At 42.9% G+C, this 21,396-nt stretch overlaps 1 protein-coding gene across 1 annotated transcript in view; it reads right to left on the bottom strand.

The window, feature by feature from the left end:
• Positions 1 to 20,730, bottom strand: part of LOC137356496 (lysophospholipid acyltransferase 2-like) — a 156,845-nt gene extending 136,115 nt beyond the window's left edge. The window contains exon 1 of the mRNA XM_068022387.1: positions 20,574 to 20,730. Within this exon, the coding sequence (XP_067878488.1) occupies positions 20,574 to 20,660 (87 nt within the window). The 5' untranslated portion in view covers positions 20,661 to 20,730. The remainder of the gene's footprint in view (positions 1 to 20,573) is intronic.
• Between the last annotated feature and the right edge of the window lie 666 nt (positions 20,731 to 21,396).

Genomic DNA, 21,396 nt, shown 5'->3' with positions numbered 1-21,396 from the left:
CACGAGCAGCAGCACCAGGTATACCTAAAAACGAGGCGTCAAGCTCGTGAAGCTACAACCCATGACTATTTGCATTCCAAACAGTGTAAGCAGCATGCGATAGAGCTAAGCGATCCCACAACCAACGGATCAGATCCAAGCTCTGCAGTCCAGCCACATCCAGTCGTGAATGGTGGTGGATAATTAGACAACTAACTGGAGGAGGTGGCTCCACAAATGCTCCAGAGTACTTAAGGAAGTGGCCCTAGAAATAGTGGATGCATTGGTGGCCATCTTCCAAGATTTTATAGACTCTGGAACAGTTCCTACAGATTGGAGGGTAGCTAATGTAACCCCACTATTTAAAAAAGGGAAGTAGAGAGAAAGCAGGGAATTATAGACCAATCAGCCCGACGTTGGTAGTGGGGAAAATTCTAGAGTCCATTATCAAAGATTTTACAGCAGAGCACTTGGAGAACAGGAGTACAATCGGACAGAGTCAGCATGGATTTACAAAAGGGAAATCATGCTTGACAAAGCTACGAGAATTCTTCGAGGATGTAACTAGTAGAGTTGACGAGGGGGAGCCAGTGGATGTGGTTTATTTGGACTTTCAGAAGGCTTTTGACAAAGTCCCACATAAGAGATTAGCATGTAAAATTCAAGTGCACGGGATGAGGGATAGTGTATTGTGATGTATAGAAAATTGGTTGGCGGGCAGGAAACAAAGAGTAGGGATAAATGGGTCTTTTTCCGAATGGCAGGCAGTGACTAGTGGGGTACCGCAGGGATTGCTGCTAGGACCCCAGCTAGTCACAATATACATGAATGATTTAGATGAGGGAACTAAATGTAATATCTCCAAATTTGGAGATGACACAAAACTGGGTGGGAGGGCGAGTTGCGAGGAGGATGCAGAGAGGCTTCAGAGTGATTTGGACAAGTTGAGAGTGGGCAAATGCATGGCAGATGCAGTATAATGAGGATAAATGAGAGGTTATCCACTTTGGTTGCAAAAACAGGAAGGCAGATTATCTGAATGGCTATAAACTGAGAGGAGGGGAGGAAAATATGCAGCGGGACCTGGGCGTTCTCTTACACCAGTCGCTGAAGGTCAGCATGCAGGTGCAACAGGCGGTAAAAAAGGCAAATGGTATGTTGGCCTTCATAGCGAGAGGATTAGAGTACAGGTGTCTTGTTGCAATTATACAGGGCCTTGGTGAGGCCACATCTGGAATATTGTGCACAGTTTTGGTCTCCTTATCTGGAGGAAGGATGTTCTTGCTATAGAGGGAGTGCAGCGAAGGTTTACCAGACTGATTCTTGGGATGGTGGAACTGACCTATGGAGGAGAGATTGAGTCAGTTAGGATTATATTCGCTGGCGTTCAGAAGAGTGAGGGAGGGGGGATTTCATAGAAAGCTATAAAATTCTAACAGGACTGGACTGGGTAGATGCAGGAAGGATGTTCCCGATGGAGGGGGGAGTCCAGAACCAGGGGTCTAAGGATGTGGGGTAAACCTTTCAGAACTGAGATGAGGAGAAATTACTTCATCTGGAGAGCGGTGAGCCTGTGGAATTTGCTACCACAGAAAGCAGTTGAGGCCAAAACATTGTATGTTTTCAAGAAGGAGTTAGATATAGCTCTTGGGGCGAAAGGGATCAAAGGATATGGGGAGAAAGCGGGAAATGGGTACAGAGTTGGATGATCAGCCATGATTATAATGAATGGCGGAACAGACTCGAAGGGCCGAATGGCCTACTCCTATTTTCTACATCTGTAAGTTTCTATGTCTCCGTCCTCAACGATGGGGGACCCAGCACATCAGTGCAAAAGATAAGGCTGAAGCATTTGCAACAATCGTCAGCCAGAAGTGCCGAATTGATGATCCATCTTGGCCTCCTCCTGTAGTCGCCAGCATCACAGATGCCAGTCTTCAGCCAATTTGAGTCACTCCACATGATATCAAGTAATGACTGATGGCACTGGATACTACAAAGGCTATTGAAGACCAGTGTTCCAGAAATTGCCACTCCCCTAGCCAAACTCTTCCAGGACAGCTACAACACTGGCATCTACCCAGCAATGTGGAAAATTGCCCAGGTATGTCCTGTGCATAAAAAGAACAAATCCAACACGGCCAGTTACTGCCCCAACAGTCTATTCTCAAATCACCAGTAAAGTGATGGAAGGTGTGGTCGACAGTGCTATCAAGTGGCACTTACTTAGCAATAACCTGCTCACCAACATTCAATTTGGGTCAGCTCCTGACCTCATTACAGCCTCGGTTCAAACATGGACAAAAGAGCTGAACTCAAGGCGAGGCGAGAGTGTCTGTCCTTGACATCAAAGCAGCATTTCAGCGAGTGTGGCATCAAGGAACCCGAGCAAAAGTGGAGTCAATGGGAATCAGGGGCAAAACCCTCTGCTGATTGGAGTCATACCTAGCACAAAGGAAGATGTTTGTGGTTGTTGGAGGTCAATCATCTCAGCTCCAGGACATCACTGCAGGAGTTCCTCAGGGTAGTATGCTAGGGCCAACCATCTTCAGCTGCTTCATCAATGACCTTCCTTCAATTGTGGAAGTGAGCAGAAAGGCATGGCACTATGCTTGATGGGAAATTTAGCCAAGTACTGTTAACCTCAACAATAAGTATATACAAAGAACGGAATGTGCTGCTCATCTCAATGATTGTTTAAACAAAGAGGTATAGCACGAGGCTGAGTGGTACCGCACTGATTGATTAAACAAGGAGGTATAGCACGAATCGTAATGTATATACGGTAGTATCTGTATTCGGGGGGGGAGGGGGAGCACTTACTCTGGTGGACTCGACAGACTCCGGTGGAGTCAGTGCCGCTGTATCAGAGTAAGTGCGCCGGCGACTGCGCAAATAAAGTAATTGATTTTACCTACGCATCCGACTCGGTATATTTACTGAACCAGACTGAGGGCAAAAAGAACTCGAATCGTCACAATCATAAGGTCAGAAGTGGGGATGTTTGCTCATGATGGTGCAATGTTCAGTACCATTTGTGACGCCACAGATACTGAAGCAGTCCTTGTAGAAATGCAGCAGGACCTGGACAATATCCAGGCTTGGGCTGATGAGTGGCAAATAACACTCATGCCACACAAGTGCCAGGCAATGACCAACTCAAACGAGAGAATCTAACCATTTCTCCTTGACATTCAATGGCACTACAATTGCTGAATCCCCTACTATCTACATCCTGGGTGTTACCATTGACCAGAAACTGAACTGGAGTAGCCATATAAATACCGTGGCTACAAGAGCAGGTCAGAGGCTAGGAATCCTGAGGCGAGTAACTCACCTAACTCCCAAAAGCCTGTCCACCATCTGCAAGGCACAAGTCAGGAGTGTGATGGAATACTCTCCACTTGCCTGGAGGGTGCAGCTCCAACAACACTCAAGGAGCTCAACACTATCCAGGACAAAGCAGCCCGCTTGATTGGCACCCCATCCACAAACATTCACTCCCTCCACCACCAACACACAGTGGCAGCAGTGTGTACCATCTACAAGATACACTGCAGCTTCAAATCAGCAACCTTTACCACCTAGAAGGACAAGGGCAGGAGTCGCATGGGAACACCACCACCTGCAAGTTCCCCTACAAGCTATACACCATCCTGACTGGGAACTATATCGCCATTCCTTCTCTGTTGCTGGGTCAAAATCCTGGAACTCCCTTCCCAACACCACTGTTTGCGTATATACCCCACATGGACTGCAGTGGTTCAAGGCGACGGCTCACCACCACCTTCTCAAGGATGGGCAATAAATGCTGTCCTCGTCAGCGACACCCGCAACCCATGAATGAAAAAAAAAATGTTGTCAATATGAATGTTTGAATTTAGGATAGGCAACTTGAGATAATACTGACCGAACTCATTTTGTTCAGAAATAACAAGTTCTCTCATGTAAATGAAGGTCTAATTATTAGAAGTTGAGAACAGACTTTCATTGATATTTTCAACGGGCAACAGAAAATTCAGACAAACTTACAATGGTCTCTCCATTTAAAGCTCATGGATTTCTTTGTCACTGAGATGGAGACCTTTCATTCAGTTGCCCCTGCTGCTTTCCTCCCTTCCTCGAGCCCACCAGGCCAAACCTCCTCTAAAAAGATACCTTCCCCGGCGCTGGCCTTCAACTAATTTTTTAGTTTCTCTCCCAACTCCCCACATGCCCTCTGAGCTCATCTTGTTTGCGACCCACCGCCTGTTCTCTCAACCCTTTCCTGCTAAACTGACTGCCCAACTTCCATTCCTTGTCCCTGATGTTAGCTGATATTAAGGGTGCTTCTCTTCAATTCTATCACCACCTCAACAAAAAAAGCCCTCGACCCCACCAACTTTGCAAACTACTGTCCCATCTCCAACAGTCCTCAAATGTGCTGTGACCACTCAAATGACGCTCCCTCTAAGCTACGCAGCAATTGGAAATGTGCTGCGTAGGGGACAAACAGGCCCCAAACAAGCAGCAGTCCCTTTAAGATGCCCACATGCACAATCTTAAAGGGACTGCATAGTGCAAAAAGTGGGTCACGCACGGTGAAGAGAAATTAGAGGGAACATTGCTCTCAAATCCAATGCCCAGCTTTCCCCAGCTCAATGTTTGAATCCTTTCAATCAGGTTACCATCCCTGCCACAGTTCCAACACACCTCTAATCAGAAGTCACAAATTGCATCCCAAGTAACTTTGATAATGGTAAACTATCCCTCCACGCCTTTATGATTAGTCTGCAGCCTTTAAAAATGGTTGACCAGGTCAACCTCTTGCAATTCCATTCCACCATGGTTCTGCTGGGTGGGACTCCACTCGCCTGGTTCCATTCTTATTTATTCAATAGGAGCCAGAGAATCACCTGCAATGGCTCTCGTCCCACTCCTGCAGAGTTATTTCTGGCATTCCCCAAGGATCGATCTTTAGTCCCCTATTTCTCATCTAGATGCTGCTGTCTGCAACATCATCCAAAAGCACAGCATTCATTTTCACATGCACATTGAAGGCAAGCAGTTTTCGCTCACCACCTTGATGCCTCCACTGTCCCAAACATCAGACTGCTTGTCCAACATCCAGTGCTGGGTGAGTGGAAATTTTTTCCAATTAAATATTGGGAAAACCAAAGCCATTGTCTTTATTCACTGCCACAAACTCTTCCCTAGTCCTCCTACTCAATCCCTCTCCCTGGCAACTGTCTGAGGCTGAACCAGAGCATTTGCAACCTTGGTGTCATTTGACCCCAAAATGAGTTTACAACCACATATCTGCACCATCACTAAGATGGCCTATTTCCATAACATTGCCTAACTCCACCCCGCTTCAGCTCATTTTCTGCTGAAACTCTCATTCATGAGAAGTCTAGAGATAACAGACAATTCCTACATGCTCCTAGCTGGTCTTCCATTTTCCACCCTCTCTAAACTCAGCTGCCTTAACTCACACCAAGTCCTGTTCACTCATCACCCCTGTACTTGTTAATGTGCATTGGCTCCCAGTTAAGCAACACCCAATTTTAAAATTCCCATTTTTGTTTTCAAATCCCTCCATTACATCACCCTCGATCTCTGTAACCTCCTCCAACCCTATAATCATTCGGGATATATTTGGTCCACCAATTCTGGCCTCCTGAGGTACAGTAGCACAGTCGTTATGCTACTGGCCTGGCAATCCGAAGGCCTAACGATCCCTAGATACAAAATGCAAAACCCACATGGCAGCTGAGGAATTTAAATTCAATTAATTAAGTAAAAATCTGGAATAAAAGCTAGATTTGAGTAATGACCTTGAAACCACTGAACTGTCAAAAAAAAAAAATCTGGTTCATTAATGTCCTTCAGGGGAGGAAATCTGTTGTCCTACATGTGACCCCAGACCCACAGAAATGTGGATGACTCTTAAATGCCCTCTGAAATAGCCTGGCAAGCCACTCAGTTGTGCTCAAGTGGCTCACCACCACCTTCACGAGGGAAGTTAGGGATGGGCAATAAATGCTGATCTCGTCAGCGATGACCACATCCTGTGAATGAATTTTTAAAAGTAAAATCCCCAATTTTAATTAGGCCTTCTGCTGCCAAGGCCCTCCCTAAACCCCCCTGTCTCTCTTTCCTCCTTTAAGACACTCCTTAAAACCTACTTCTTTGACCAAGCTTTTGGTCACCTACCAATATCTCCTTACATGGCTCAGTGTAAAATTTTGTTTCACACTCCGGTGAAGCGCCTGGGGGCATTTTACTATATTAAAAAGTTACTAAATGACAACAATTTGTTGGTGTTAATCCAAATGCTCTGACTCATCTTTTCCAGCCTTCCCCACCCGCCACCCCAACCAGGCCATATGCAGATGTCAGCATAATATCTTGTATTTCACAAGCACACTCAAATTACAAATACATACACACTGCTCTCCGTTACACAATTCCAAGACAAAACGTTTTAAAGAAATGAACATTTTGGAGGTACAAATTCTAGCCAATTCAAGTTCCCACTAGTGGTAGAGAGAGATGTTACCTACAGTTCAGTATGCATAAATGCTTCATTCTGAAATCTGAAGTATTTTATATCGGTTAAAGCACAGAAGAATATTTGAAGTGTCAGCAGATAAAGTCCACCTCTAATAATTAACATAGGTAAAGTGAAAATCAATCATTTCAGGTAACAGATAGGTCTTCATGCCTTAACACAAAATGCATGGCTTGGCACTCCATTTTAAAAGTTAGGACTACCAATACCTGAACTGTAGCATTCTAATGCTTGACAATGCTTCATTAACCAACGAGCATCATTCCAGAAAGTGACCATGCATGCACACACACCTTTTACAAGCAATGTCCTTGTACCTGTAGTTCTTTCATTTTTGAAATGAGCACACTCAAAAACATGCACAAGGGTCTTTAATTTATACACCTGCAACATTGTACTCATATGGCATTTTATGAAGCAAAACACAAGGAATTCAATGTAGTAAAGTAAATTGAACAAACCTAGAGAAGCAAAATTTTTTTCAAAAAAAGTTAACATTTTACCAAAAGAAGGAAAAGAAAAAGACTTGCATTTATGTTCACTTTTCATGACCACTGGACACCTCAAGACCCTTTGCAGCAACTTTCAAAGCATAGTCACTGTTGTAATATAGGAAATGCAGCAGCCAATTTGCACAGAGTAGATCCCACAAACAGCAATGCGATAATGACCAGATAATCTGTTTTTGCGATGTTGATGGGTGACAAATGTTGGCCAAGACACTGGGGATAACTCCCCTATTTTTCTCAGAAATAGTGCCCTAGGATCTGTTAATGGCCCTCTAAGAGTACAGACAGGGCCTTGATTTAACATCTCATCCAAATGAGGGCACCTCTGACAGTGCTGTGCTCCCTCAGTACTGCACTGGAGTGTCAGCCTTGATCTTTGTCCTGGTGTGGTATTTGAAACTAGAACCTTGCGACACGAGATAAGAGCGCCACCAACTGAGCCATGGCTGGCACACGAACACTTTTACCATAAGAGAAGTGCCATTATTAAATGAATGCTTATTTTCCATTTCAAGAATTAGAATATTTAGATAAATACAATGCAACAAAAATTGGATTTTTTCTGTGCTTTCTCTTGGTCTTAATTTAGTTTTAAATTACAGTTTTGAATATCTTACAACATAGGAGTTACAATATTTTGTCAACAAGTTTCTTCAAATGTAATACTTAGTTTACAGAAGTGCAACATATTTTGAAAACTGTCGCAAGAACACCTTGTGTAATCTTATTTGGGCAGGCTGCAGGAAGGCATATTCTGGATTTTGATCAGAAAATCCCATCCAATTAAAAAAGGAGCTTGGAATCCAGCTACAAATGGAAAAAAGTCCAATATCTATTTGTGGGTTGAAACAGTATCAAATTTCTCAAATACTATATATATTTACAGGCCTTTTAAAACCCTTTTCAAAAAGAATTAGGATATTTATAACAAAAGATTTATTGTCTCAACATGGAGAATGGAGACAATTTTCATTTGGATTGCATATCAGAGTGATGGCTTATAGGAAGTGTGCTGTGCCCAAAGCAATTAGCATGTGATTTGCAGAATTTTCATGGGATAGTCTAAATTTAAAATTTAGTGAGCAGCCAGTACAAAATGTGCATCCTACAGACAACTTGTTGATTGAGAGCAGGAATTCCAACATTTCCGCCCTGCATTTAACTCTCTTGCACACACACTCAGCATCACAACCTAGTGGTGTACTGCACCGATATTCATCTGCTGCTGCTCATCCTTGCCACCACGTGAGCCCTGTTCTTTCTCCCTTTTTTCTAGATCTAGATGACATGGCGTCACATGGACTAAGGCGAAGAATACATTCTCACTCGCTCATACTCTTTCGAATTACCAGCACAGAAAGTAGCACTTTGCATTGTATAGACAGTGTTAGAAGGGTCTGCACTGGGCGATTTACTGAGCATAAGTGAGTGGGAACAGGTGCAAATGGAAAGGACAGCCTGGGAAAAAGCACACTAGAAGGCCAGCTTGCATCCTAACTATACTGAATAGAACAAAAGTGCAGAATTTAAGGGCCCAATGCTTTCTGCACACTAACAATTGGTCAATGCATTGCACTATCTGCCAGGGAGCTTCTGTAGCATGCTGGAGTGTCCATTATTAATTTGTGTGGGGTTGTGGCACATGGCATTGACACTCCCATTAACCATGGAGCTTATGGTCACTTCAGTGGATGCTGCATGCTGGGACATCCATGAACCAGTAGTAGTGTCTCTCAGGATAGTCATAATGGGGCCATGCAGCCTCTGACTTCAACCATCATCTCATTGGGCATACAGGGAGACCAAATGGATAGGGGGTGTTGGCCAGATGACCGATTTCCTACAGCCTGCTCTCCCACAGATCAATGAGAGTGCAGAGCTGCAGCCCAATAGCAGGGACAGTCGTGAAATGGGAATGGAATTGGAACATTTAGCCATCTCAGTATGAAAGTATGTCTGGACCTTTGCAAGCCCCTCAACTAATGCACTTTCATTTTCACAAATAAAATGGAGCAGTATGGACACAAAAATCACCCCCATAAAGTTGCAAATTCATTGCATTGTTTTATCAAGAAAACAGACACTGGATTTCAAACAAAAAACTCATCCAAGTTATCCTATGTCAACATACACTGGTAACATTTAGAAAAGCATGCGTTAGTATTATTATGCAAATAGAATCAAGCATTATGGTATAAAAAAGGAGGCCATCTAGCCCACTGAGTCCCTGGGGTCACTGACCTGAAATGTTAACTCTGCTTCTCTCTCCACAGATGCTGCCAGACCTGCTGAGTATTTCCAGCAATTCTTGTTTTATTCCAGTCAGTCCCATTCCCCTGCTCTAACCCCTTAGCCCTGCAAGTTTATTTTCCTCAAGTGCCCATCCAACTTCCTTTTGAAATCGTTGATTGGCTCCGCTTCCACCACCCTGGTAAGCAGCGAGTTCCAGGTCATTACCACTCTCTGCGTTTAAAAAAAAATTCTTCCCTACATCTCTTGCCCAAAACCTTCAATCTGTGGCCTTGTCCTTGTACCTTCAGCTATCCATCTTCTCTAAACCAGTCATAACCATGTACACCTCTATCAAATTACCCCTCAACCTCCTTTGCTATGAGAACAACCCATTTCTCCATTCTAATCTCGTAGCTAAAAGCCTTTAACCCACAAACCATTCTCATAAACCTCCTCTGCACCCTCTCAAGGACCCTCACATCCTTCCTAAAGTGTGGTAACCAGAAATGGACACAATGCTCTAGCTGTGACCAAACAAGGCCATATTTCCACTCCCTCTCTCTTCTGCCAAAATGCATCACCTCACAAATGTCTGCATTAAATTCCATCTGTTACTTTTCTTCCCAATCTGCTAACCTGTGTCATGTTGCAATTGATTTTCATCACTGTTTGCCACACCTCCAAGTTTTCACTGGTCAGTGATCACCATTGCCAACGTAATGAGTATCCTGTTCTTCACATGATTTCAGGAGGAGAGTCCAAGTGAAAGACAGACTGAGCTGGTGATATAATGCTATTATGCAGAAGATAGTGCAAAACTAAAATTTTGGACAAGAATTACTTGCCCAATTGGAATCTGTAGGCTTATAGTGTGAGCAGTTTAATTATTGGATAAGAATATGCAATCTTCATGTCTCTCCCTTCTCCTTTACAAAAAGGCTGTAGTCACGCAAATGTTTTTAAACACTAGCTAATCTCCTGTGGCAAAATAAAGTTGTACGCTTCTCTTCCTACAACTGTCACTTTGCTAATCTCAATTTTCGTAAGCTGCACAATTGTGACTGTACACAGAGGTTGCGGGAATGAGGCGCTGCCTTGACTTTGCCCAGGATTCGACAGCACTCAGATTTCCTAACATTTCTTTCAAATGGAAGATGTGACAGTGTACATTTTGTTCTAACCTTTAAAACAAAGTGATCAGTAATGCTCTTTCAGCTATTCAAAGTAAAGGCCTGCTATCCAACCGAACCTGACGGGACTCGATGACATGTGTCGGGTTCGAGTGGGGTCGCTCCGGGTCAGACACAAGGTACCGCATTTTGCTCTGCTGGTAAGTATTAAAAGTTGAAAAGCCTATCTGAGCTTGGAGTCTGGGACATCAAGGAGGGGAACTAAGTCTGCGTAGTGAGCGTCTCTAATGACATCATCGTGCTCGTGCTGCAGCTTCCAGCAGATTCTGAATGGGAAGGTCAGTAAAGTGAACATTCCGGCAGTCGGGTCAGGCTCAGGAAAAAAATGGAGGGACTCGGGCCCGATGTGGTTGTGTCGGGTTCGGGTCAGGTATTTTTTTTTCCTGGCCCGAGCAGGCCTTTAATTCAAATGGCTCAGTGTAAGAGTTTGGGAGTTGCAGTTCTAAGGAGAAACAATGGCCTAGATTTCTTTGTTGCATTTTTATAAAATGTTGAATTAAACTATTTATTCTTTTTCCTCTTTAGGTGTAAAGCACAATGAGACATCTCGCTGCACTTGGAAAGAGATACATAAATACAAGTTGCTATTAGGTTCTTCACATTCAAGTTACTCACATTGAAACAGATATACATAATACAATACTTCCAATTACAAGTAAGCCTACAGCTCATTATTTACATTACTACTTCATTCATGCACACAGACTTGCTGCATTTGAGAACAATTTGTTTTTATATAGCACTTTTAACAAGAAAATATCCCAAGGCACTTCACAGAAACATTAAATCAAGTTAGTGACTGCTGCTGTGCAGAAGCCAAAAGTACGTGTGCTCTCTCTCTCTCCAGAAAATCTCTTGCAAAGCCTAGCTGCTGGTTGCTGGATCCAAGACAAAGACAACAAGGGAAGGAAGCCACCTACAATTCTCCCTACAAGAAAAGCCTGAACCAGGTGGGCCAGCCACAAACCGCACATTTACCAGCCAAAGACTTCAGAAACACAATGGAATCATCCAACCCTACAGACTATCAATTTTTATTTGTTCTGGACTGCAATCCAACCACAAACCTACCCCACATCACAGAGTAATCTATTGGTGAGAGATTTTCGTGTGAGCGTGCACATGAATGTGTAATTTTATTTTTTTTAAGATTGGGTTTGAATTGCTAAGAATCAGAAACTCATCTCTTTCTTGTTTAAACCCAAGAAATCCTGGCCTATTTATTCCTTCATGATCACAAAGGTAAAAGGTAAAATGCTCAGAGGTTGTAAGCACATTGTAAACAATGGAAGGGACAAGTTGTTTGATACGATCCGCCACTCATTGGGATGTATAGCCTATATACCTAGCATCACATTACTCATTTGTGTGATTGGCAGGACAAGGATAATGAGGTAGACAGGGCACTTTACAGGGCCAAAAATGACGGCCTTAGGTCCGTTCATAGGTTTGCATGATATACAGTGAGATGATCTGATCAGGGTAGCCATTGTCCAACAATAGATGCGATTCCACGATTGGACAACATTTGCTAAATAATCTTCAGTGTGCTAAGAATTACGCTGACATCCAATTTAAGATTGTCAGTCAAGCTCACATCGTGGCACATTTTCACATACTGTAAGCTACATATATTAATACAGAGGGCCTGTTATTTGCAGACAGAAAGAACATGCACAGACATTGCACCTGTTTCAGCTAAACAAAATAAGTGACAGCCATTCGCTGGTTCATTCCTCAGGGCAATGCCTTGACCAGAGTTAAGCTGCCTAGCTTAAATTTCAAACAAAGCTTGGCAGTTAATTGTCAGTCACCATAAACTGGTGCATTCTCCTGGGCAATGCCTCTACCAGAGTCCACTTGCCAACCAATCAGCACTCTATTCTCATTGTATACATTTTTTGCTTCTCTGACATTGGTATTCTTGTGACTTGCCCTGATGACTGCAAGACGAAAAGCTTCGACAAAATGTCTCTATTTTCAGCAAAACTAAAATGTCTTAAGGAATATTGCAGGGGAGGTAAGGGATTAAAAAATTTGAAACTAAATCAAAAACCAAAACTGGTTTGCTGCAAGTAATGCATTGTAACAACCTTGGGACTGGGATCTCCCTGTGAATGTCATGAAATAATGGATGTAGATATCTAAAATCTACTCTTTTGCTCTCCTCCTTCACATGTTGGGACCAGCAAGGATGGTTGCATATATATATGTGCAAAACATAGCCAACAGATGCAGCCTACACAAAATGAACAATTAGGCAACAGACATTCCAACTGAACATCTCAAAAGATCAGGCTGCTCAAATTGAGAATTAAAGTGTTGATGTTTTGCCACCAACATGATTGGCATGATGAAAAAAAAGAGAACATGACTACATTTGAATCATATCAAATATTGAGCTCTTGACAATTTAATGAGAGAGTCTGAAGAGATTCCAGATGAAACAATGTTACTTTCACTACAAGATCGCTGCCTCTCAACCCGTCACAGTTCTCAAGTATAAAAACAGTGAAAGAAAAATTTAAATTTTCCTTTTGCACTCATTCAGCTTTTTCATACAAAGTATTTCTTTTTTCTATTCACTTCTTTGGGGGTGGGGGGCGTGGGCAGGGAATTCCAATATGCTTCATTCCAATAAGTGACCTTAAAAGTAGTCAATTTGATGTGGGGAAACAAGCAAAGGATGACCAAAAAGTTGATAAAAAGGGGGGTGGAAATAGAATGAGAGTAAACTAACCAGAAACAGAATGGAAGAGTTTTCACAAGTATACAACTAGGAGTAGATAAAGTAAACATTAGCTCCTTGGAGGCAAAGACAGCAGAAATTATCATGGGGAATGAGGAAATGGCACAGATGTTGAACAAATATTTTGTGTCTGTCTTCACAGTCGAATACACATATTACATAGCAGAGCAGAGAGTAGGAATAAATGGATCATTCTTAGGCTGGCAGGCTGTTACTAGTGGGGTGCTGCAAGGATCATGCTTGGGCCACAGCTGTTCACTATCTATATCAATGATTTGGATGCGGGGACCAAATGTAATAGTTCCAAATTTGCTGATGACACAAAACTAGGTGGGAATGTAAGTGGTGAGGAGGATGCAAGAAGGCTTCAAGGGGATTTGGACAGGCTAAGTGAATGGGCAAGAACATGGCAGATAGAATATAATGGGAATAAATGTGAAATGATCCATTTTGGTAGAAAAAAAACCCAGAAAGGCAGAGCATTTCTTAAATGGAGAGGGGTTGGGAAGTCCAAAGGGACCATGGGTACCCTTGTTCATGAGTCACTAAAGGCTAGTATGCAGGTGCAGCAAACAATTAGGAAGGGACATGGTACATTGGCCTTGATTGCAAGGAAATGTGAGTGCAGGAGTAAAGATGTCTTGCTGCAATAGCCTTGAGCCTTGGTGAGACCACAGCTGGAGTATTGTGTACAGTTTTGGTCTCCATATCTAAAGGAAGGATAATACTTGCCATAGAGACAGTGCAACGGAGGTTCACCAGACTAATCCCTGGGATGGCGGGATTGTCTTGTGAAGAGAGAGATCGCAGAAACTGGACCTGTATTCTTTCAAGTTTCGAAGAATGAGATCTCTTTGAAACTTACAAAATTCTTACAGGGCAGACGTGGATAAAATATCTCCTCCGGCTGGTGAGTCTAGAACCAGAAGACAGTCTCAGAGTTAGGAGCAGGCCATTTAAGACTGAAATGAGGAGGAATTTCTTTACTCAGAGGGTGGTGAATCTGTGGAATTCTCTACCCAAGAGGGCTGTGGAAGTTCAATCATTGAGCATGTTCAAGAAAGAAACTGATAGATTTATGGATACTAATGACATCAAGGAAATGGGATAGTGGGGGAAAAATGGCCTAGAAATAGATCATCCATTATCTGTTTGAATGGCAGAGCAGGCTTGACGGGCCAAATGGCCTACTCCTGCTCCTATTTCCTATGATCCTAGAAGAGGCTAATAAGAGTGAGGAACTTAAAGCAATTATTTATCAGCAGAGAAAAAAGGGACTAAAAGCTGATAAAGGGGAACCAATAGATATAGTATACTTGGATTTCCAAATGGCATGCTATAAAAAGGTCCCAAAAGGTTAATATGCAAGATTAAGGGCTCATGGAGTTGGGGTAATATATTAGCATGGATGCAGGATTAGTTACAGATAGGAAACAGAGGGTAGGGATAAACGGGACATTTTCAAGTTGGCAGGCTGTAATTATTGGAGTGCCACAAGAATCAATCCTGGGGCCTCAACTATTTACAATCTATATTAATGACTTAACAAAGAGACAGTGAGTAATGTATCCAAGCTTGCTGACGACACAAAGCAAGGTGGGATTGTAAGCTGTGAGTAGGATACAAAGAGGCTGCAAAAAGATATAGAAAGGTTAAGTGAGTGGGTAACAAGGTGGCAGATGGAGTATATTGTGGGGAAGTGTGAAGTTATTCTCTTTTTCTATTCTTGTCACCAAAGTGAATATATTTTAAAAGACATGAAACTTTTAAATGTTGATGCTGAGAGAGACCTGGGTGTATTTGTAAAAGGAACACAAAGTTAGCTTGCAGATACAGCAAGCAATTAGCATGTTGTACTTCAAACCCTTGGCAATGGGGGCAAGAATAAGGAAGTCCTTATACAAGAAATAGGAGCAGTAGACCATATGGCCCATGGAGCCTGCTCTGCCATTCAAAAACATCATGGCTCCTCTTAGGATTCAACGCTACTTTCCCACCCGCTCACCATACCCTTTGATTCCCTGAGGTGAATGCACTGAAACATGAAAGATTCTGAAGAGGTTTAACAGGGTACACAGAGGTTGTTTCGCCTGACTGGGCTATCCAGAACATGGGGGTGCGGCCTTAGGATAAGGGGCCGATCATTTAGGACTGAGACGAGGAAGAATTTCTTGACTCAAAGGGTTGTGAATCTTTGGAATTCTCTACCCCAGAAGATTATGGATGCTCACCATTGAGTATATTCAAGATTGAGATAGGCAGATTTTTGAGATCTCAGGGAAATTGAGGGTGCGGATGCGAAAGTGGAGTTGAGGTAGATCAGCCATGATCATACTGAATGGCTCGAGGCGCCGGAATGTCTACTCCCGCTCTTATTTACGTTAAGACTAAACGGCACTACCACCCATAAACCACACCCTATCACAAGCCACTGGCTTCCTGTAGGGAGAGGGGGGAAAAAAACTAGCAAAGCAACTCCAGTGACTGCCTTATACAAAGTGGAAAATGTAATCAGACCTTGAATAAAACTTTATGGTTCACTGCACTGAGACTTGAAAGCTCAGACCAAAATCAGAAGCTACTGTATTCCCACTGACACTTCCTCCCGACTCATTTTTTTTCCCCCTTTACTTGCCCTGTTACCATCTCCTTTTGCCATGCACCATTAACCCTTTTGTCAATTAATCTCTCCTGCGTTCCACCCTATCACTGGCCTTCTCTTTTGTTGCCACCCCACCCTTACTTCTGCAGTTACATAAAACCAGTTACATTTCTAACTTTTTCCAGTTCTAATAGGTCATCGATCTGAAATGTCAGCTGTTTCACTCGCCACAGATGCTGCCTGACCTGAATACTGCCAGCATTTCCCATTTTTATTTCAGATTTCCAGCACTCTCAATATTTAGGCTTCTGTATTCAGCTAGTGCACATGACAATCAAAGCAGTCTATGTGCAGATGGGTCAACAGGTAGGCCACGTGTTTTAAAAGGAACTACCTTCTATAAAAGCTTCTTTTTTTCTGCTACATATATACACAGGAGCAGAGTTCTCAAGTTGAACACATTAAAAATTGAACTAAAAGTGGGTATAAATTATTCAGTCATATCAACAAACATCATGCAATAGCCCTGTAGCCTATTTACAGTTTGAGTAAAAATTACTATATCTACTACCTCCAAAAATTAAAACAATTTACAAAGAACAGTGCAGGTAGAATCAGATACAGTAAGTTAGTATTTCATTCTTCATAGAGTAACGCAAGTCACTTGGGTTAGGTCATCTGCTATAGATAATTGCTTTCTCCCCCAAATTTTTGAAGATTTTATTTTAATTGATTCTTCCACAGGTAGATAAAACTAAACTACCTTTCCCACTTCAGATTGTAAATAATAGTAATTTTCCTTCCTCCATACAACTTAAGCTTTCATTGCATATTTTGTCTTTCAGCTGAGGTGTGAAGCAGCAGCACAGTTTACGTGTTCAGGTTGACATATACACAGCAACATTCGAAAAGCGCAGAGGCCTGTGTATTCTGGCCAATAGTTATCCTTTAACCAACATCTCCAAAGATTAACAGGTCATTTATCTAATTTGCTATATGTGGAACCTTCCAGTGCTAATTAGTTACCATGTTTATCTCAACCCCAGGACATCAGTTCCTCAAGGTAGTGTCCTCGATCCAACTTCAGCTTCCTCAAAGACCTTCCCTCCATCATATGGGCAGAAATGGGGATGCTTACTGATGACTGCACAGTCTTCAGTTCCATTCGCAATTCCTCAGATAATAAAGCAGTCTATGTCTCCATACAGCAAAACCTGGACAACATCCAGGTTTGGGCTGCTAAGTGGCAATTAACATTCAGGCCACACAAGTGCCAGACAATGACCATCTCCAACAAGAGAGAGTTTAACCACCTCCCCATGACAATTAATAGCATGACCATTGTCAAGTCCCACATCAACAATATCCTGGTGGTCCAATTGACCAGAAACTTAATTTGACCAGCCACAAATACAGTGGCTACAAGGGCAGTCATAGGCTGGATGTTCTGAAAGAAGTAACTCACTTTCTGACTACACAAAGCCTTTCCACCATCTGCACGGCACAAGTTTGAAGCGTGATGCTATACTCTTAACTTTGTTTTTGGAGTTGCAGTTGTCCAACTTTCAAGCTTAACACCATCCAAGATACAGCAGCCCGCTTGATTGGAATCTGATCCACCACCTTAAACTATCAGACCGCTTGTCCAACATCCAGTACTGGACGTGCAGAAATTTCCTCCAATTAAATATAGAGAAGATTGAAGTCATTGTCTTCGGTCCCCACTCCAAACTCTGTTCCCTCGCGAACTCCATCCCTCTCCCTCGCAACTGTCTGAGGCTGAACCAGAATGTATGTAACCTTGGCTAAGATGAGGTTCCAACCACATATCTGCACATCACTAAGACCCCTACTTCTACCTGTCTCGCTTCAACTCAGCTGCTGCTAAAACCCTAATCCATGCCTTTATCTCTAGACTTGATTATTCTTAGACACTTCATGACGATCTCCCACGTTCTAACCTCCATAAATCTCAGCTCATCCAAAACGCTGTTGCCCATTTCCGTACTTGTACCAAGTACCATTTACCCATTGCCCTTGTGTTTGCTTACGTACATTGGCTCCTGTTCAAGCAATGCCTCAATTTTAAAAATCTCATTCTTGTTTTCAAGCGACTCCATGGCCTCACCTCTCCCTATCTTTATAATCTCCTCCAGCCCTGCAATCTTCATATCGCCACCATTCATGTAATCTGGCCTCAAGCATCTCTAATTTCAAATCGCTCCACCACTGGCGGCCATACCTTCAGCTGCCTAATCCTAGCGCTGGAATTCCCTCCCTCAACCTCTCCACCTCTATCTCTCTTTCTTCCTTTAAGATGCTTCTTAAAACCTACCTCTTTGATCAAGCTTTTAGCCAACTACCCTAATATCACCTTGTGACCAACTTTGCTTCATAATGCTCTTGTAACATGTCTTGGGATGTTTTATTATGTTAAATAAATACAAATTGTTGTTGAACATTCACTCCCTCCACCATGGCTGCAGTCTGCACCATCTGCAAGATGCACTGCAGCAACACAGCAAGGTTTTTTTGACATCACCTTCTGAACCCACAGCCTCTATCACCGAGAAAGACAAGGGCAGCAGGCTCATGGGAATATCACCACCTCCAAGTTCCCCTCCGAGTCACACGCCATCCTGACTTGGAAATACTTTACCGTTCTTTCCTCGTCACCTGTACAAAATCCTGGAACTTTACCACCACTATGACAGCACCTTCACCACAGACTGCAGCGCTGCAAGGAGGCAGCTCAGCACCACCTTCTCAAAGACAATTAAGCTCAGGAAACAAAAACTGACATTGCTCACATCTCAGGAATGAAATAACACCTTTAGTACGAGCTGTTCTTAATGGGTACAGGCTTACCTATCCCACCCCGGTGAAAACTTCCAATATCAGCTGACAATTTTATCAAAGCTTTTATATTGTTAAGTTAATTTCAAAATAAAGCTCCATCTAGTTTCAAGAAGTGGAGGTGCATTTGTGCTACTTGGGTTACAAAGACTGTCATTTTATACATGGCACAGTTGATTGCATCTCAATCAGCATATCATGCAATTGTGATTGAATTACTTCTATTGAGCCTTGCCCCCAAATTAGCCACATTAAAATAGACACTGTCAGGGCAGGGGTGGGGTATCAGTGACGAGGAAGGAAAGAGGTGGGTCAAAAACATGGTTGGCAAACTTTTACAAAATCATTTTTCCTCATCTAAAAGCATAGTTTGTCACTTTCCTAAATATAATTGACACTGATGGGTGTTTTTTTTTAAATGTGCAACAATATTACAATACACTATTACCTCTTGGACACGAAACCAACTGAGCAGTGTGGAAGACTAAGCCCCACCTGTCCTTGGAATGCTTGATTCCAATACTGGGTGGAGTGTAGGAAATAAAAAGTTACCCTCTCTGAACCTTATATTTAGATCAGCAGCTTCATATAAACATCCAAGCTTTCTTTGACACACAGAAATACATTCAAACAAAAGAATGTGGAGTGTATGTAAAGATAGCTACAAACAACCACCTGCAAATTCCCCTCCAAGCCACACACTATCCTAACTTGGAACCATATTGCCATTCCTTCACTGTGGCTGGGTCAAAATCTTGGAACTCCCTAATAGCAGTGTGGGAGTACCTACACATGGACTACAACACTTAAATAAGGTAACTCACCACCACCTTCTCAAGGGCAATTAGGGATGGGCAATAAATGCTGGCGTTGCCAGTGACGCCCAACATCCCACGAACGAATAAAATCTACGCAAACTTGTGTACAAGATTACAAACGAGTCCCATCACAACTTCATATAACTCGAAAAAACGCCTTGCATTTCAAAATGGACTAGCAAAAGGTAATGCCGTTCAGCTCAACATGATTCTTATAATCTCAAGAACAGTGATATAATGCTCGCCCAACCTAATTCAATACATTTGCAAATAAACCCTAACATTGAGCACATTCCTAAAGCCGTCCTACTTCTTGAAGCTTCTTTACAATCAAGTTTAGCAGTCAGCAATATCGTGGTTTTTAAAAAAAAAGTTATCCTGTGAACTATTTCACAACTACTGAACAAATGTACAGATTATTCGGAGGAAATTCTCATCGGAAAAAAAACAGAACATTACGCAAAACAACAAAAAAAAAAATCTGCCTGCAGGACTGCTTTGAAAAAGACAAGACGAAGTACTCAACAACTTGGGAGGTGGTTTCCATGTTATGACAGAGATATAACAAATACTTTGCCTTGCTTTAAAAACTGTCTGTGAAGCATTGTTGCTCCTGGGTGACAGACGCTAAATGCCTACACACACAAAACCCCCCTAAAAAAAACACTCAAATCTGCTCATAAAAACATAGGATTTTCACAGCAAAAATTGTGTCAATAAGTGCTGTGATTTGGAGGAGCGCCGATCAGAGGGAGCGGCCCCGAGCTCCTCAATATATTTAACAGATCTTTCCCACCCTCACCAGTTATGAAAGGTGGGTCGGGGGGGATTAGAAACATCATCTAGCATTTATTTGGGGAAACTAATAATGGAAGAGACATGAATCTAGTGAAATATACAGCAGCGTTTAACAGCCTAGCCCAGCCAGGGGGCTGTTGCTGTGAAAATATTCCAGGCACCGGGGCTGCTGCTTCCCCCAGCCGGGCCGAGTGGGCTGGGGGTCCGGTTCGGTTGCAATTCAAACTTCAACATGGCGACCGGGGGGGGGGGGAGGCCGCCGTTAAACGGCGCTGGGAACCACGTACCTGGTCGATGGAGAGATTTATCGCCTCACTGAGGGGCTGCAGAAGAGTGGAGCCGGTGGTGAGCCTGCTGCCGCCACTCGAAGCCATGTTTAACAGGGAAAAGCTGCCTGCTCACAGCCATAACAACAGGGAGCCCCCGCCCGGCGGCCAATCACAACGCTCGCCGTCGCCTTCGCGCCCTGCCGCGGCTCCCATTGGTCCGCGCGGCGGGGAGGCGGGACCCCGCGGGGAAGCCCCGCTTCGCTACTGGCCAATCGCGCTGTCAGTCGCGGCTTTGTTGTGGGTATTTTAAAGAGTGGGATATTTATGGCATCAGGATTGAATGAATGAAAAGAAGGTGGCATTGTGTGGTATAGGAGGACTGCTGTACCTGGACTGGCTTTTAGATATTCAAAATGATTTTAATCCCCATTTTTTTTGCTTCCATTAGATTTATTTTCGTTTTTTCAAATATTTGTGTTATTGTGAACATTCAACTGAGATTGCAGAGGAATTTACAAGAAGCATAAATAAAGGTTGTGTAATTTAAACATTTACACTCCTCACTGATGAGTTTGTGCTTTCATAGCTCATTCACACAACATCTGATCTGTTGAAAGATTTTCACCTGAATTGTTAACCTGCCTTTTCTTAATCAAATGCCCCCGGTCTATCCGCCCAGAATTTACTGGAGTGGGGCATCCTGCGGCGTTCTTATTTGTCAGATTTTTTTCCTCACCCTTCAGCTTGAAAAAATGTTGCAAATTGCTAGAAGTGCGAAGTCTTTGGGGTATCCGGTACCCCGGTGACCAACAAGATCAACAGCCTATCTCCTTAACACTTG

The sequence above is a fragment of the Heterodontus francisci genome, chromosome 3 (assembly GCF_036365525.1).
Source record: "Heterodontus francisci isolate sHetFra1 chromosome 3, sHetFra1.hap1, whole genome shotgun sequence".
Taxonomy (NCBI): domain Eukaryota; kingdom Metazoa; phylum Chordata; class Chondrichthyes; order Heterodontiformes; family Heterodontidae; genus Heterodontus; species Heterodontus francisci.
The sequence above is the reverse complement of the archived record's forward strand: the minus strand, read 5'-3'. Positions and strand labels throughout refer to the sequence as shown.